The following is a 19,309-nucleotide window of genomic DNA, read 5'->3' as shown; positions in this document are numbered from 1 at the left end:
TTAGCTCTTACTTTCCCTGCCTAGTCCTAAGAACAATTTGTTCTCTAAAAAGCCCTGGTTCTTTGTAATGGAGACATCATTTGGATGTCTTGGCACTCACTGTACTCATTCTTACAAGATTGTCATTGCCCTGTAAGTGTGTCAGGCTTGGCAATATATGTATATGAATCCATATACAACTACAACCATTTATATATATAGTTGTATGTGTATGTTACAAAATCCTCAGGTCATATTGACGAAATGCTATTTTTCATGAAACTAAGATTTGAAAAAAAAAATGTTGGAAGAGATTACCCAATAGGAAAAGCAGAGTGACTATAACTAGAAAACAGATGTTTTTCTGTGTGAAAGTTAATATCTCTAACTTAATATGAATCTGTATGCATACAACACACCCAGTTGGCAAATAGGAAGACCTCACATGTTTATTTAGCTGTGTGTATATATGCTTACCTATAGAATTAGAACACTGGGACCATGGTAACAGATGTGACTTCCCCACAGAACTCTTACTCCGAGAAAGAACAGTTGACATGTTTGATATTCTGAAGTCACGTTGAGTGGGTGCAGGAAAAATGGGGCAAAAACCATCGCAGCAGTTGGCTCTACAGGACAGTGAAGAGGTTATCAGCATCAGCGAGGTGGTCAGTGGGGCTATGGTCCACGCCGCTCAGAAACTGAAGGAATATCTTGGATTTGAAGACACTCTGAGCCATCTCTGCCCAGCTCCCAACACTCTCAATGAGATCTTCTTAATCCACTTCGTCACTTTCTGCCAAGAAAAAGGAGTTGACAAGTGGCTCACCACCACCAAGATGACCAAACACCAAGCCTTACTGTTTGGAGCAGACTGGATTTGGACCTTTTGGGGACCCGATAAACAGATAAGGCTTCAGCTGGCAGTACAGACTCTGCAAATGTCATCTCTTCCTCTGGAATCTAAGCCTTGTGACCTCTCCACTCCAGAGGCCAGGGCAGAAGAGCCTTCCAGCAAGACAAGTAGGTTTGATAAGCTGGAAGAATTCTGCAGCTTGATAGGAGAGGATTGTCTGGGCCTGTTTATCATCTTTGGGGTGCCAGGGAACCCTAAGGACATCAGAGGTGTTGTCCTAGACAGTGTCAAACATGAGATAGCAAGCGGCCATCTGCCAGGAGGGACAGCCGTGGCCCGATTCATCCTGGAAACGGAAGAGTGTGTCTCCATCAGGGAGCTGCTTGGAAACTGTCTGAGTAAGAAAGATGGGCTGAGAGAGGTGGGCAAGGCTTATATTAGCATCCTCTGAACCGGCTCTGTGTGATGAGACTGGCCTATAAGATAAAATGGGAAAAATAGGTTATTCTAATAAGCAAGTTCATCCTCTTGCATCATCTCCTCATGGGATTTTTTTTCTCTCCCTCCCCATCCCGCCCTACATGGAATGAAACCATCACCTGAATCAAAAATATGAGTGCCATGATTATGGACAGGAAAAAAGAAAAAAAAAAACCTGCCTGTTTTAGGAAAAATGTAACAATTTAGCTTAATCTTTTATTATTCAACAGTAGAAATGGAAGGAGAGGATCAGAAAGTCACAAAGTCACGCCTATAACATTCAATTTGAACAATAAATCATGTGTTTGAGAGAATAAGCCTAGCCTTCAAAAGTGTAAGGTGTGTTTTTACTGCTGTGGGTGGGAGGTGGGTAGGGTGAGGTGGTGCTGAAGACTTCAGAACAGGTTTAATTAGATTTTCAGAACCACCTTCAGCTCAGGACTCCTAAGCAAAACCTAGCGCTGCTCTCTGACTTGCGCCTCATCCCAAGCTGCTTCCTCTGCGCAGAGAGGACCTTGGTGGGATCCCTTTGGGATTCCCTTGAGTGTTAGCTTTACCTATCATTTAAGCATGGTAGCCCACATGCCAGGTCCCTCGTAATAATGATCAACATTTGTTGAGCACTTGCAGTAAGGAAAGTATTTTCACCTGTAGAAACCATATTAAAAGCCTGGGTGGGATTGTAACAATTATTATAAAATAATTTTCCCTCTATGTTTCTAGAAGGTAGAAGCAAAAATTGCTGAAAAATGTAAATAGGAGGAATTCCCGACGTGGCTCAGCAGTTAGCGAACCCGACTAGGATCCATGAAGATTCAGGTTCAATCCCTGGCCTTGCTCAGTGGGCTGTTAAGGATCCAGTGTTGCTGTGAGCTGTGATGTGGGTCGCAGACAGGGCTCCGATCTGGCATTGCTATGGCTGTGGCATAGGCCAGCAGCTATAGCTCCGATTAGATCCCTAGCCTGGGAACCTCCATATGCCACAGGTGCAGCTCTAAAAAGACAAAAAAAGAAAAGAGTAGCCTGGACCAAAGAGGTAGAGGAGGAGGGGTAAAAAGTTCAGATTGGAAATAGTTGAAGGGAAAGCATTTGCTGATGATTGGATGAGAGATAGGAAATATATCATAATTAGAATACTTATTTCTAAACTTTTTTCTCTCTCTTTAAAAATTATTTTTATTTTCATTATTTTTTAATGGCTGCACCCTCAGCATATGGAATTTCCCAGGCCAGGGATTGAATCCGAGCTGCTGCTTCAACCTACACTGCAGCCACAACCTAAGCTCCTTTAACCCAATGCACAGGGCCAGGGATTGAACCTGCCCCTCCACAGCGACACAAACTGCTACAGATGGGTTCTTAACCTGCTGTACCACAGGGGAAACTCCTCTCTTAATTTTTTTTTTTTTCCAAACTTCTTAAGTATGTCATTCCTTCATTCTGGGAAACCACAAGGTCAAGGAAAGCATTGCAGCCCCTCTGCCTCCAATAAGTAGGCATAAAAAGGCCCAAGAGGCATTTCTTGGAAGTTGTTAAGCTATAATTATTTCTGCTTTGAATGTGCCTGGAAGGTTATTTAGTCAATTTATGTTTCCTTGTGTATAGTGACCCCTGTCTGCAGCAATGCTGTGTAGAGTAAGCTATTGAGCAGGTAGTGTAATAGAGTATAAGGAGTATTCGACTTGGAATCAGATGTGGGTTGGGGTCTCCGTTCTAAGAGCAGGATCTAGTGGCTCAAGTCTTTGTTTTCTTATCTCTAAAATGGGGATGACGTCAACTAATTCAAAGGAGACAAATGCTTATGACATTTTTCTATACTAAAGTATAAACTCAAAAATTTTAAAGAGTTTACAAATTGTAAACATTCATATTATAAATAGCTGGAAGATATAAATTAAAGACTCACCATGGATTTTTTTTAATGAAAATAAATATATGAAGTTTTTGCTGATTCTAAAAATACTGGAGTCTGATTTTTTGTAATCTTCCTTTTGGTGTAAAAAGTTAAGTACAGAAGCACAGAAAGTCTTCAGGAGTCTCACCCTGAACTCCATACCAGTTACAGTTTGCCCTTCCAAAAACGTGTACTGCATATTAAAAATATTTTACACAGATGAAATCATAATTAGAATACTATAAATGCCTTATAATCAGCATTTAAAAAACTGAACCATATATTGTGGACAATTTTCCATGGTAATACATTTATATCCACTTCATTCTTTTCAAGACTGACATCAGTGATCCTCAATCCAGCCTGCATATTAGATTTACTTGGGGAACTTAAAACAAAAACAAAAATACACCAAGGCTGAAAACACACCTAACACACCTAGACCAATTAATCAGCATCTCAGCAGGAGGGAGGCCTAGACAATTTTTTTTCAACCTCCTAAAGTGAGTCTAATGTTCAACTAGGATTAAGATGTATGTGTCTAAGTACTATTCTATATTATGTGGATACACCATAATATATTTAATCCCTATGTCTTGATGAATATTTGGGTTGCAAGGTCCATCCTCATACCTGGATATTTGCATATTGTCTATCACGTATTTGAATAGACAAACACTCACTTTTTTTAAAGTGCCTATTTAGAGTTAATTTTTCCGTTGTATTGAGATACAATTGGCATGCAGCACTGTGTAAGTTTAAGTGTACATCGTAATGATTTAACTTACATGTATTATGAAATGATTACCACAGTAAATTTAGTTAAGACCCATCATCTCATTATAGATACAAAAAAAGAAAAAAAATTTTCCTGGTGATGAGAACTCTTAGTAATTTTCAAATGTACGATACAGCAGTGTTAACTACAGTCATTCTGTTGTGCATTACATCATTAGTATTTATTTACCTTTTGACTGGAAGTTTGGTTCATTCTCGTTTTTTTTTCCTTTTTGTCTTTTTAGGGCCACACCTGAAGCATATGGAAGTTCCCAGGCTAGGGGTCAAATTGGAGCTGCCACTGCCGGCCTACACCACAGCCCACAGCAACACGTGATCTGAGCCACATCTGCAACCTACATCACAGCTCACAGCAATGTTGGATCCTTAACCCACTGAGGGAGGCTAGGGATCGGACCCACATCCTCATGGATTTTAGTCCGGTTCGTTACCACTGAGCCATGATAGGAACTCCCCACTCACTTTTATAAAGTTAGTTTTGCTTAAAAGTAACTCTCTGGCAAAAGCATTGGATTAATGCAAGTTTCAAATATAGCAAAAAACCAATTATAAAAAACCTTAATATTAAAATTAATCTACACAGAACTGGTTACATAATCTGCAGGACCGAATGCAAACTGAAAATATTTTTGTTTAAAAATTATTAAAAACTTCAGAGTTGCCATTGTGGCTCAGTGGTAATGAACCTACTAGGATCCATGAAGATGTGAATTTGATCCCTGGCCTTGCTTAGAGGATTAAGAATCTGGTGTTGCCATGAGCTGTGGTGCAGGTCACGGACATGGCTCTCATCCCACATTGTTGTGGCTGTGGTGGCGGTCACTGGCTACAGCTCCGATTAGACCCCTAGCCTGGGAACTTCCATATGCTGCAGGTGTAGCCTTAAAAACTTCAAGACAGGGACAGCAGAACATTAAGCCAAGCACAGGGCTCCTCTAAGTTTAAGTCACAAGCCTGTGAAATCAGCCTGGCTTCTATAGTATGTTGGGTTATTTGGTCATAAAGGCTGAGGAAAAGATTTCTATCATGAGTGAGTGATTGTACCTCTAAATCTTTCTTTTCTTTTTTTTTTTTTTTTCTGTGTCCCTAGCATATAGAAGTTTCTGCACCACAGCAGTGAAAATGCTGGATCCCCAACACGAGACCACCAGGGAACTCCTCTAAGATCTTTGCAAATTGAAAAATTATACAATGCTTAGTAACTCATATACATAATAGTACATGCTTTACTTTTTTACACTGCATGAAACAGCATTATGGCCTGTGGATAGCATAAAAAATAAACATTTAACTTTCAATATAGGATGAACTTCATAGTACTTGATGCCAGGGAAAACAAGTATTTTTTCTGGCTCCTCTAACTCCAGTCACTTCGATCTACTTTAGTCTTAGGGACAGTTAAAAAAAAAAAAACAGAAATAGGAACTAAGTCCCTTAACATCTTGCTCAGAAACTGATAAGTTTCTGGATGTGACCTAATTCTATAAGAATTCTTACTCATTTGTCCCTAAATTTCTATGGGATAGGCCTTGTATTTTATCCTACTACAATATGCAAAATTGAGAGAGAAAAAAAAATGGCTGCTGCATTGACACCGAGCTTAATTCCAATGGCCACCTTTTATACTCTGTCTCCTGAAACATTACTCACCTAATCACAATGGTCTCAAGAAGATAATATTGTTCCCACTTTTCATGAAACTGAAGCTCAGACAGGTTAGGTGGGCCTGCCTAAGATCACAACATAATAGAGTCTGGATTCAAAACCCACATCCATCTGACTTAAAGCATGATTTTAATCTTGAAAAATAGAGGACAGCAAAGAATACCACGAGAAGACAGAGGTAGAGATTGGAATGATTATTTCCGAAATCTCGGCTGCCTCTGTACATCAGTGCCAGATAGAAACTCAGAGACAGAGTTGGGGGAAACAGAAAAAGTAGTTTTAATTGCCAGGCAAAGAGGGGAACACAGCAGGCTAGTGCCTCAAGGACCATGCCCCCCTTGGAGCCAGTAATGGTTCAAGGAGGAGGGTGAGATCAGCTAATGGACATTTTCCTGATTGGTGGGTGGTGAGATAATTAGGAGTCAGCGTCATCAACCTTCCGGTTCCAACTGGTCTGGGTCTACATGCTTGTGGGCAGCATACAGGTGACTTCTTCCACCCACTGGGGGCTTTAGCACCTGCAAAACAGCTCCAAGGACATGGTTCAGAATATTATCTACAGTTCTTGAAGAAAAACTAAATAAAGGTCCTCGACCTTGTCGAATGGCTAAACTATTACTATTGTCTTGCTTGTTTTCCTTTTTCTCTGTATTTTTCCACTTCTTTGATTAAACCGATTCTTTGGCTAAAGTTTTTCTGTAGACAAAAAGGCAGGTAGAGGACATGAGTCGGGATCCACTCTGGGAAGGCTTCACAGGGTTCTGCTTGGTTATATGATCTGTCTATAAGTCAAAGAATGTCCCAAATTCTTTGAATGCCCCAAAGTATTGATGTGTCTATAAGTCAAAGAATGCCCCAAAGATGCCTGCAAACCATCCAAGACTAGAAGAGAGGCACAGGGCTTCCTTCAGAACGTCCAGAAGGAACCATCCCTTGCAAACATCTGGATTTCGGATTTCTGGCTTCTAGAACTGTGAGAGAATAAACTGTTGTTGTTTTTAAGTCACCCAGCTTCTGGTATTTTGTTACAGCAGCTCAAGGAAACAAATACACCTAACAGACCATATTTCTTATTTGGAGCAATAATAGGCTGGTAAGAGGCCAGAAAAGATGAGGATGGCAATTACTTCAAATACTTGTCCTTATCATGCCACACACTGATGCCCATGGCACACAATATTCACAGGTAGAACACTCTGGGACACCTGCACACCTATGCTCTACTTGGTATGCTTACCAAGAGTGAATTTTGTTTGCTCCCAGTTCTTGTTATTACAATTTTGTACTTTGAATATTACACATATCTATCAAAAAAATAGAAGATAATCTTTATTAAGTGGTGTATGTTAATATATCCTAGGGTAGAAAAGAAAAGAGCTCCTTAAAGTATATCCATTATTTTCTAGGTCCTGATGAGTTCTGCCTTTTTGCAATTCTAACCTGATCTACAAACAAACTAACCAAATCATTGACAACAGTTATAACCTGTGCTCACTATATGCCAGTATTGTACCCAGACCTTTGACTGATTAGGACGACACATTCGAAAGATGGTGAAGTCAAGTTTTCAACTCAAGTGCTAGTCTGGCTCAAGAGGTCATCCTTTTAATTATTATCGGATACTGCCTTTCTTCTCAAGGCATAATCACTTGCACTAGCTGAAGACTTCCTTCCACTCAAGAAAGTGCAGAAAAGCAGCAACTGCAAAGTAGCAGGGCCTTAGAACTGATTTCTAGGCCATCTGAGGTTCGCCCTCATCTGGCCTGTATAAGCCACATTTCAGCCATCCCTTATGCTCCTTATTTACAATTGTCTTTGGACTGATAGCTTCCCTGTTTTTTTCGCTTTTTATTTTTTCTTTTTTGGCCGCCTCCTGGCATATGGAGTTCCCTAGTAGGGATCAGATCCAAGCCGCAAGGCGGCTTAAGCTGCAGCTGAGGCAACGCAGAATCCTTAACTCACTGTCCCCGCAGGAGATCGAATTTGCGTCCCAGCGCTCCCAAGATGCCGCTGATCCTTTTGCGCCACAGCGAGAACCTCTACTTCTATTTTTCACCTTTTCGTTTTCTTACTACTGCTTTTTTCTATTTAAGGGCAGTTTCTTGTGTAACTGACTCCTGCTCCCACGGCTGTGATATCGCGGACCCACATGATTACTGTTTCTTGCTCCCGGGGGGGCCGAGCAAGACACGTGAGCCTGCGCAGTAGGGCCTCAGGCCCGCCCGTTGATTCGTTGCGCGCTTGTCCCCTGCCGCTTGCCGTCTGCGCAGACATGGCGGCCACCTCGCTCCCTGCATGGCTGATCCTGAAGTCACGGGCCGGTACCTTTCGTGCCTTTTCTACGGCTATGTCTCCGGCAACACGCTCTCCGAGACCAGCCCTGCGTGAGTGTCTGCCCCGTGGCCTCCGGGCTTTGGCGGCGGTGGGAGGGCGGAATACGGGCCTATGGTGGCTGCCGCGATGGCTGAGCACCCGCCGTCCCCGGGGAAGCCGGTGCGTCCTCTGCCAGCCTGAGTCCCCCTGGTAGTAAAGTCTCTGAAGTGGGTCCGCCCTGTACACGGAGTGTCTCCTGGTTCCTAGCAGCCGGTGTCTGTGGCAGGGTCCTCCCGAGCGCCGCGAGCTTGCTCCCTCCCTCCTGCGCTTTCTAGTGCTCCTGCCCAGGGCCACCCGGTACCGGTCTCTGGTTCTCGGTAATGTTGGTAGGCAGTTTTGAATCACGGATTTTTCTGAAATTTAAGAGAAGCGTACAGGTGTCCTAGAAAAAGTTCTGCTCTGAATTCCATGTAGCCATGCCACCAGATTGGGTGACCTTCATTCAGTAGGCGTTATTGAGGCGACCTGCATTTAAAATAAACTTTAGGGATTCCCTGATACCGTTCTTGCCTTGGAGGAATCTAATGGAAAGCTCTAGTTGTATGTCGATTATAAGTACTATGCAGTGTGATGTACTGTCATAGAAGTGAATATACTGATGGAGTGGGGGGGAGGGCACCAAGGAGGAGCCTCACAAGAATCGGTAAAAGCTCAGTCCAGGGCGAGCCTCCAGACATTCACCAGGTCCTATCCGTGCTACTTTCTATAATATTTCTGATCTTCATACTACTCACTGTCCAGTTTAGCCACCTTCTAACTTCTACAGTAGTTTCTTTGCTGGTCTCTATTTCTGCTCTAACTCTCCTGCATTGAATTCTCAGAACAGCCAGAGTGAAATGTGCAAAAAGCAAACTTGTCACCTCCGTGTTCAGAATCTACAAATGGTTTTATATGCTTGAAGATAAGTGATAAATTCCTTAATTCATCATGGTGGCTCTTCATGGTCTTAACACTTTTTAATTTTTCATTCTTTTATTCATTCTGCAAATAATTAATCTCCTACTGTGTTCTGGATACTGGGATACAGTACGGCACTTCATCTCAGGAAGTTTACATTCTTTGGGGACAAGTCAGATTATAAACAGGTAAACAATGTCAGTACAGTGTGAGGTAGTAATTAGTGCTATGAAGAAAAACAGAGTATTGAGAATGATGGATTGGGCAAGTAGTGGCATAGGGTGAGATAAAATAGTCAAGAAGTAACTCCCTGGGGGATTGACATTTGAGCAGATCGCTGGAATAGCATTATTAGCATAGGGAACTTCAAGTACAAAAGCCCAAAAGTGAGAACAAGCTTAGGGGTGTGACCGAGGAACAGAAAGAAGGCCAGCTGGTCAGAGCTAAGTGAGTGGAAAAATAAGACATCAGATTAAGTAATGACCTTATCTGGTAAAGACTTAAAGGCATTTGGCTTGGATTTTATTTTAAGTTTGGGATCACATTGGGAGGCTTTGAACAGGAAGTGATATCATGTTAATTTGTTTACTTATTTAGCTTTGGGGGGGGCACACTCACCTGCAGCATAGGGAAGTCCCCAGGTTAGGGGTCAGATTGGAGCTACAGCTGCTAGCTTACAACACAGCCACAGCAACTGGGGATCCAAGCTGCATCTGCAGCCTACAGCAACGCCGGATCCCCAACCCACTGATAGAAGCCACGGATCAAACCTGCATCCTCATGGATACTAGTTGGATTTGTTTCTAGTGCGCCACAATGGGAACTCCCAATTTATATTTTTAAAAGATCACCGGCTGCTATGTGGAGAACTAGGGCTGATGTTGGAAGCGGTTGTAGTACTCCAAATGAGATGACAGTGATCTGGATTGAAGTAATAGTGGAGAAGCCGGTGTGGTTGGATTTGAGATACATCATGAAAGTAGCACTAACAGGACTTACTGATGGATTTGATATAGAGCTTGAGGAAGAGGCCCAAGGAAGTGTGGTGGATTTTTGTCCTGAGTAATTGGATGAGTGGTGATGCCTGGAAAGACCAGAAGAAGGAAATCAAGAGCCCTGCCTGTGATGTGTTATAGTTGAGATGTCTGTTAAATATCCCTGACCTCTTTTCTTAGTGCTCTCTATGCCCTACTCTTACGTTTCATCTTATCGAACTTGTTTACTTTGACTTTCCATCTTCTCTGTCTCGCTCTAGAACACTTTATCTCACTTGCCTGTTCCCATGGCTACCTCCTGCTCATCTTTAAGGTTTTAGCTGAAAGTCCACTTCTTCAGGAATATTTTCCCCAACTAAGTGACTTGGTTGGGTCCCCTGTTATATGCTTCCATTAATATTTATTACTTTTTATTGAAATCATTTGCTCAATGGTTGGTTTATTTGACATACTCCATTCAGTGAGAGCAGGCACTATGTTGCTGTTGTTCATTGCTGCCTTCCGAGCTGCTGGTACACAATATCACTCAAACAACTTTTGAATGAATCAGTGAATTACTACTGAGGGATGAATAAGAATTTGTCACATGAAGAAATGAGATGGAGAGGGAGTAGGGGACAGAGGCCAGACAGATGAAAGGGAGTCACATCCCAGGCAGAGAGAACGTTAAATTCAGAGAAAGACTCAGGGGTCTGCTGCTAGAAATTCAGTGTGGTTACGGGGCCTTGTGAAGGGAAAGCTAGAGATAGTGAATCAGAGTGTGAAGTATTTTATCACCCTAATTCCGTGGTCTTTAGTCTTCTTGGCTAAATGGCCTCTAAATAAGGATAAGAATGGTACTTATTGTGAAGAATAAGATTAAGTGAAAAAATAATGAAAGGCATTTATCCCAGTGTCTGGGCATGTGAAAATTCTGAATAAATTTAGGTTATTATTATTTTAATATAACAAAACATTAATTTAGAGAGGCATAATTTAATATTTTCAACAGTAGATACTGTAAGTATCTACAGTTCTGTGGATATCTTGTACAGTTATGTGGTTTATTAGGAATAGCTATGATTTTTTGTTATTATTGGTGTTGTATCATTGGCAGTTCTCATATACAATAGAGAAGGAAAACTGAAAGTTGTTTTGTATGTGTGTGTGTAAAGAATAGAGTAATTCCTAATATGAACAAGTATATATTAGAACATTTCAAGCCAGTTTTCACTGAAGATGCAAAATACTTAATTTCTAACTATATATTTTAACTTGGGAAAGTGAGTTTACTTGACAATAAACCTTAAAAGTTATTGAAAACATTTCTTTAGATGATAAGTTCACTCTATCATCAATCCCAATATATTTTATATTCAAGTAACCCTTGATTTTTCTTAACTATTTCTGACTTTTCATTTTCATTAAAATGATTTAGTTTGTGAACCTACAGAAAATGGATTACTGTTTTATTTTTATATTACTAAATACTTGAAACCATGTGAGAATTGTGTTAAACAACTCTGTATTATAAAATCCTCTGTAACTATTGTATTGTCTTTTAGGTACAACAGAAAGAACGTCCAAACCTGAAAGGGCACTGAGAAGAAAGGTAAGTGATTAAAGTCCTCTAGTGTATACCATCTTACTGGTTTCTGGAATTCTAAAGTGAGGCAGGTCTTCATCATGGGGCTGAAGGGTGCTGTCCCAGAAGGCTTCACAGGGGATATTGATCAACTTGATGACCCCTACACCTCTGACTGGTTTTTGTCACTTCCCTGAGAATGGATCATCTTTGAGAGGAGGACTCACTCACATACTCTCAGGAAATAGGCATATAAACCAGGATATAGAATTATTTTTGATGATGCCTTGAACAGTCCTGCAGCCTGGGTTATGGGCACTAATCTAACAGATTTGGTCTCAGCCTGTGGGCTTCTTTCTGAAGGAAGCCAAATTCTGAGGTCTCTTGGTGAGCATGGAGTCAGAACAAAGGCACGTTAGTTGGAAGTTAAATGGCACCAATTGTAATTGTCTAGAGTAGTCATTTTCACAAGATTATTAGCTGCTTCCAAGATAAATACTGTACTGTATATTGCCTAAATGGGCGTTGCAGAATTTTACCTCTTCAGACCCTCCTTCTGGATGTAAAGGGAATGCTGGCCATCCCCATCTGTCCAGTACAGTTTTAAAAATAAATATGTGAATGTGATTGACTAAGTTCTCATGCAGCTAATCTCTGAACCTAGGAGGCATGTTTGATCCCTGGCTTCGTGTGGTGGGTTTTAAAGCATTGCTGCAGCTGTGGCGTAGGTCTCAGCTGCAGCTTGGATTCAGTCCCTGGCCCAGTAACTTTCACATGCCGTGAGTATGGCCATAAAAAAATTAAATAACATGTTTATATTTAAAGTATTAAACTATTTTATATTCCTCAGGCACTACCTCCTAGGACAGAGAAAATGGCTGTTGACCAAGACTGGCCTAGTGTTTACCCAGTTGCAGCACCGTTTAAACCTTCAGCGGTACCTCTTCCTGTCCGAATGGGTTATCCAGTAAAAAGAGGGGTGCCCATGGCTAAGGAGGGAAATCTTGAGCTTTTAAAGGTAAGTTATATTGCTGGTTCATCGACTAAAACTTATATCTAAATAAATGCTGAACTCCTGACACCTACCTTCTCCATCACACTTCAGGGTTCAGTATGTAGCAGCTTACTGTGTTTTAATTCACATTTTCCCCCCAGGTAATAATGAATGTTATATTTTGCTTATCTATAGTAAAGAACAGTCAAAGAATCCTAGGCATTTAAGAATAATTTAGTGGTCCTATTGCTTCTTTTTTTTTTGACTGTATCCTTTCTATATTGTATCTTTTAAGTAGAACTAAAAAACTGAAATAACCTAATTTGAGATTGAGAAATGGGGGGGGGTCCTACTTTTTTTTCTTATTTCTTTATTTATGTATATATGTTTTGGTGAAAGTTCTGCTTTTAAGAGAGAGATTTAAAACCTTTTCAGAAGATTATTAATATAATATTATAGTCCTTAAATCTCTTTATTTCTTGAGGCAAAATAGTTCATGTTAAATGCTTTAGTTGGTAGCATCTATAATGACTTACGAACAGTAGACCTAAAGAAAATACAAATAAACGCAAGGCAGTTGGACAAGATGACTTCTGAGGACCCTTCAGGCCCTTACTTTGGGTAGGTAGACCATGGTGAGAACAGAGGCACAGAGGAAACCAAGGAGAGTTTTGTTCATTCATTGGTAGGACATACATTAAACACCTACTGAGTGCTTCATAAATGGAACTGGATATTAGCATGAACAGCTGAAGCTCTGACCCCCAGGAGCTCAGTCCAGGCTGGTCAAAGGGATGATACTGACCTTCCCCTGCAAGAGGCTCATACCTACTAATTCTGTTTGGCTTTGATAAGAGTGTGCTAAGGAAATAAACATTTCCTTTAAAATTTAAACAGAAAAAAAAAGAAAATACAAATATGCATACTCTATGAATGCATGTCTTAGATGTGGAATTATCATCAAGAAATTGTATTTTCTACTAAACGAGAGTCTTCGTGAAAAACAAAAGTTTGCTAAAAGTTGGTGATAAAAAATGAGATGGAAACATGGCGAGGGGGTGATGAAATTTGGAAATGGGAACATTTCAAGAGACAAGAAAAACAAACACCTACAAAACTAATCTTTTCTTCAAATGAAAGCGGTGTTTGAACAATTTCACTCAGCGAGCAAGAGTAGCGGTATATTTGCAAAGATGGTTGCAGAATTTTTAATAAACATAAAAATCTGAACATTTAATGCATGCTCTGCCTTTTAAGAACCACCTGTATGCTTAGTCCAGTAATATGGTCTGTTCCTGCTAAGTGCCATTGAATAAGCTTATAAACTGAGGTAATACAGAATTCATGGAACAGTACCAATATAAATGCTATGTAAGCATTAGCTATTATTATGTTTTTATGATTTTGAGTTGTGTTTCAAAAATAAAAGTATATAGAAAATGAAATCACCCACTCCATAATGCCAATATTCGGTGCCTGTTTTCTCTTGATTAAAATAGCCAATTTCTTATCAGCACTTAAGATCCCAGACATAAAGTTTAGAGTAACTTTCTGTTTGTTCATATTTTCTTTCCATATCACCATACCTAAATTTCCATTTGCCCTGTACATGGATTAGTCTCTCGATGTATCATAAAGATATTCCCAACTTATTAGACTGTTCAGTTAACAATTTGCTAGCTTCATTAATTCATCCATTCATTTCATAAAATATCTGTTAAGTGCAAAGTAGAAAACATATCACAGTGGTATGGATTCCAGAGGAATGAAAATTGTTAAACAATGATCTGTGTCCTTCAGTGCTTTCAGTTTTATAAGGGAATATATACACCTGTAGATTTGTGGTAGAAATAATACTATAAAAATATTGTTTATTTCCCCCACCATCATTGTGTCATAAAATACTTGGTACTGAATGTATTTCAGGGAATTCATTCCTTGGATTTACAATACCTGTGACATGGAATCAATAATGTAAAAAAAAACTATCAGATTTTGTTTATTACAAGGTTGTGAGGTTTATGATTTTTATGAGAAAATTGGGATTTTTTCATGTTTTTAAGACTAAGCTAACTTATCCTTTAACATTCTCTATTTTAGATCCCCAATTTTCTGCATTTGACCCCTGTAGCAATTAAAAGGCACTGTGAAGCTCTTAAAGGTATGTGGTTGTTTTGTAATGTGAACTTAATTAATTTCACAGGAATCTCATTTCTAATGATAAAGGGGTCCGTTTATCAAGAGGATATAATGTTCATAAATATTTGTATACTCAAAACAGGAGCACTTAAATATTACAGCATGTACTTACAGAACTGAAGGAAGAAATAGAGAGCAGTACTTTAGTAGTAGGGGACTTCACTACTCCACTTTCAACAATGGGTAGATCATCCAGACAGAAAATCAGTAAGTAAGCATTGGACTTAAACTACATGTTAGACCACATGAGTTTAACTGTTGCACAGCATTCCATCTAGCAGCTGTAGAAGGCACTTTCTTCTCAAGCACACATGGAACTTTTTCAGGATAGATACCATAGGCCACAAAGTAAGTCTTAATAAATTTAAGAAGACTGAAATCATATCAAACATTTTTCCCAACCACAGTGATATGAAACTGGAAATATATTACAAGAAGAAAGTTGGAAAATCCACAAATATTTGGAGGTAAATAACATGCCCATAAACAAATATTGGTTCAAATAAGCAATCAAAAGAAATCAAAAACTATCTTGAGATTTGTGGTGTCCCCAGAGCAGTTCCAAGAGGGCAGTTTATAGCAATAAATGCCTACATTAAGAGTAAAGAAAAATGTCAAACAAACCACCTAATTTTAGACCCCAAGGAACTGGGAAGAGAACAAACTTAGCTTAAAGTTAGTAAAAGACAGGAAATAATAACGGTCAGAGTGGAAATAGGTTGACACTAAAAGGACAATAGAAAAGATCAATGAGAAGTTCCATGTGGCTCATCGGGTTATGGATCTGACGTTGTTAGCAGTGGCTCAGGTTGTTGTTGTGGCAAGGGCCTAATCCCTGGCCGGGGAACTTCTGTATGCTGCTGGCACAGCTGAAAAATAAAAGATTAATGAAACTAAGAGCTCATTTTTTGAAAAATAAGCAACATAGACAAACCTTTATAGCTAGACTTACTGAGAAAAAGAGAAGCCTCAAAATTGTAATACCACAGAAATGCAAAGAATCTAAGAGACTGCTGTGAACAGATTTTTTTTTTTTTTTTTGCTTTTTAGGGCTGCACCTGTAGCATATGGAAATTCCCAGCTGCCAGCCTACACCACAGCTACAGCAACACCAGGTCCAAGCCACATCTTCGACCTATACCACAGCTCATGGTAATACTGCATCCTTAATCCACTGAGCAGGGCCATGGATGGATCCTGTATCCTCATGGATACTAGTTGGGTTCGCTGCACCACCATGGGAACTCCCTGCTGTGAACAGTTTTTTTGTTTTTTTTTTTGTTTTTTTTTTTTTTGGTCTTTTGTCTTTTGTCTTTTTGTTGTTGTTGTTGTTGTTGCTATTTCTTGGGCCGCTCCCGCGGCATATGGAGGTTCCCAGGCTAGGGGTTGAATCGGAGCTGTAGCCACTGGCCTATGCCAGAGCCACAGCAACGCGGGATCCGAGCCGCGTCTGCAACCTACACCACAGCTCACGGCAACCCCGGATCGTTAACCCACTGAGCAAGGGCAGGGATCGAACCCGCAATCTCATGGTTCCTAGTCGGATTCGTTAACCACTGCGCCACGACGGGAACTCCTGAACAGTTTTATACGCTCGAATTGGACAACTTAGAAGAAATGGATACATTCCTAGAAACATAGAATGTGTTAAGACTGCATCATAAAGAAATAGAAAATCTGAATGGGCTAGTTTCTAGTAAGGAGATTGAATCATTGATCAAAAACCTTACACTAAGAAAAGCCTAGGACCAGGTGGCTCTCTACTAGTGCATTCTACTAAACATTTAAAAGTTAATACCAATTTTTGTCAAACTTTTCTAAGAAATATAAGTGGAGGGAATACCCAAACTCATTTTACAAACCTAGCATTACCTTGATACCAAAACTAGACAAGGACAAATTACAGGCCAATATCCCTGATGAGCATAGGTGCAGAAATCCTCAACAAAATATTAGCAAACAAATTCAACAGTACATTAAAAGGATCATACATCATGATCAAGAAGGGATGCAGGGTGGTGTAACACCTGCAAATAAATCAACATGATACACCACATTAACAAAGTGAAGGGTAAAAATCATATGATCATCCCAGTAGATGCAGAAAAAGCATTTGATAAAATTCAGCATCTTTTCATAAGAAAATTCTCAACACAGTGAATATAGAGGGAACAAACTTCACTGTGATAAAAGCCACATGTGAAAAGGCCAGAACTAATATATTCAACAATGAAAAGCTAAAAGCTTTTTGTCTAAGATCAAGACAAGATAGAGATGCCCACTCTCACCACTTTTATTCAGCATAGTACTAGAAGTCCTAGCCAGAGCATTTAGGCAAGAAAAGGAAAAGGCATTCACATTTTAAAAGTAAAAATGTCTTTACCTGCTGATGACATTATCTTATATATAGAGAATCCTAAGGATTCCACCAAAAACACTGAAATTCCTGCACAAATTCAGTAAAGTTGCAGGATACAATGACAGTATACAAAAATCAGTTTCAGGAGTTTCCATTGTCGCACAGTGGAAACAAATCCAACTAGTAACCGTGAGGTTATGGGTTCAATCCCTGGCCTCACTCAGTGGGTTAAGGATCCGACGTTGCCATGGTCTGTGGTATAGATCAGCTCCTGCATTGCTGTGGCTGTGGTGTAGGCTGGCAGCTGTATCTCCAATTTGACCCTTAGCATGGGACCCTCCATATGCTGCAGGTACTGCCCTAAAAACCAAAAAAAAAAAAAAAAAATCAGTTTCATATATGAAAGAGAGTATATCCTATGAGTTCTCATCACAAGGAGAGTTTCTCTATTTCTTTAACTTTGTTATCTATGCGAGATGGTAGATATTCAGTAAATTTATTGTGATAATTATTTCATGATTTGTGTAAGTCAAATCATTATGCTGTACACCCTAAACTTAAACAGTGCTGCATGTCACTTTTCTCAATAAAACTGGAAGAATATAAATAAAAATATAATATGTAAACTTGATAAAATAAGAGTAAAGTACTTAGGAATACATTTAACCAAGGGTATGAAAGATCTGTACACTGATAACTGTACAATAGTGATGAAAGAAATTGAAAAAGATTCAAAGAAATTGCAAGACATTCCACACTCTTGGATTGGAAGAATTAATATTGTTAAAATATCTATAAAACCCAAAGCAATCTACAGGTTCAGTTCAATCCCTGTCAAAATTCTAGTGGTGTTTTTCACAGGAATAGAACAAATTCCTAAAACTTGTATGGAGCCACAAAAGACCTCAAATAGCCAAAGCAGTCTTGAGAAAGAAGAACAAAGCTGGAAGCATCACACATGCTGATTTCAAACTATGTTATAAAGCTGTTGTAGTAATCAAAACAGTATTGCCATAAAAACAGAGAGCTCTGAAATAAACCCATACATATTTGTTCAATTAATTTTTGACAAAAGAGCCAAAAATATTTAATCGGGAAAGGATAGTTCTTTCAATAAATAGTATTGGTAAAACTGAATAGCCATATGTAAAAGAGTGAAACTGGACCACATGTTTATACTATACACAAAAATCAACATAACATGAATTAAAAACTTGAACATAAGATCTGAAACCATAAAATTCCTAGAAGAAAACATTGGGTGTGAGCTCCTTGACATTGGTTTTGGCAATGATTTGCTGGAATTTGACTCTAAAAGCAAAGGCAAAGCAAAAGTAAACAAGTGGGACTACGTCAAACAAAAGCTTCTGCACAGCAAAGGAAAACCATCAGCAAAATGAAAAAAAATCTGTGGAATGGCAGAAAATATTTGCCAATAACTCATCTATCTGTTAAGGGGTTAATATCCAAAGTATATAAAGAACTCATACACTCAATAGCAAAAAGAACCCTTATTTTAAAATGGGGAGAACTGGAGTTCCCATTGTGGCATGGTGGAAACGAATCCGACTAGGAACCATGAGGTTGAGGGTTTGATCCCTGGCCTCACTCCTTGGGTCAAGGTTCCGGCATTGCCGTGAGCTGTGGTGTAGGTCACAGATGTGGCTCGAATCCAGCATTGCTGTGGCTGTGGTGTAGGCCAGCAGCAACAGCTCCGATTAGACCCCTTGCCTGGGAACCGCCATATTCCACAAGTGTGGCCCTCAAAAAGACCAAAAAAAAAAAAAAAAAAAAAAAATGGGCAGACCTGATAGACACTTTTGCAGAGAAGACGTACAAGTGGCCAATAAATACACAAAAAGATGTTCAACATCATTAATCATCAGGGAAATAATCAAAACCACAGTGAAATAGTATCTTGTACCTGTTAGGATGACTGTCATCAGGAAGATAAAAGATAAAACTGTTGAAGAGGATGTGGAGAAAAGGGAACCCTTGTATACTTTTGGTGGGAATGAAATTGGTTTAGCCACTGTGGAAAACAGTGTGGAGGTTCCTCAAAAAATTAAAACTAGAGCTACCATCTGATCCAGCAATCCCACTTCTTAGTATGTATCCAGAGGAAATGAGGGTAGAATATTGAAGAGCTGTCTGAACCCCCATGTTTCACCGTAGGATTATTTACAGTAGGCAAGTATGGAAACAACCTAAGTGTTGGTCAGTGGATGAATGGATAGAATGATGTGGCATGTGTGT

At 39.6% G+C, this 19,309-nt stretch overlaps 2 protein-coding genes across 3 annotated transcripts in view; both read left to right on the top strand.

The window, feature by feature from the left end:
- The first annotated feature begins 474 nt into the window (after positions 1–474).
- REP15 (RAB15 effector protein) lies at positions 475–3,275 on the top strand. The gene has a single exon (XM_084956507.1). It carries the CDS (start codon positions 579–581, stop codon positions 1,284–1,286), a length of 708 nt encoding a protein of 235 aa, XP_084812633.1. The 5' UTR covers positions 475–578; the 3' UTR covers positions 1,287–3,275.
- Positions 3,276–7,911: 4,636 nt separating this feature from the next.
- Positions 7,912–19,309, top strand: part of MRPS35 (mitochondrial ribosomal protein S35) — a 49,672-nt gene continuing 38,274 nt past the window's right edge. The window contains exons 1-4 of one of the 2 annotated variants that reach the window (XR_014845255.1): positions 7,912–8,056; positions 11,482–11,528; positions 12,352–12,519; positions 14,596–14,656. Coding sequence is in view for 1 of the 2 variants with exons in the window: in NM_001244927.1 (NP_001231856.1) it covers positions 7,945–8,056; positions 11,482–11,528; positions 12,352–12,519; positions 14,596–14,656 (388 nt within the window). In the remaining variant the exon portion in view is untranslated. 2 annotated transcript variants of the gene reach the window in all.

The sequence above is a fragment of the Sus scrofa genome, chromosome 5 (assembly GCF_054392235.1).
Source record: "Sus scrofa isolate SSC_HxYL_T2T_F1_AM1 chromosome 5, Sscrofa_HxYL_maternal_Yorkshire_Landrace_v2.0, whole genome shotgun sequence".
Classification (NCBI taxonomy): domain Eukaryota; kingdom Metazoa; phylum Chordata; class Mammalia; order Artiodactyla; family Suidae; genus Sus; species Sus scrofa.
This window is presented reverse-complemented; position numbering and strand designations above follow the sequence as displayed.

Coding starts and splice junctions, on each gene's coding strand:
- REP15 (XM_084956507.1), top strand. CDS start 579: ATGGGGCAAAAACCATCGCAGCAGTTGGCTCTACAGGACAGTGAAGAG.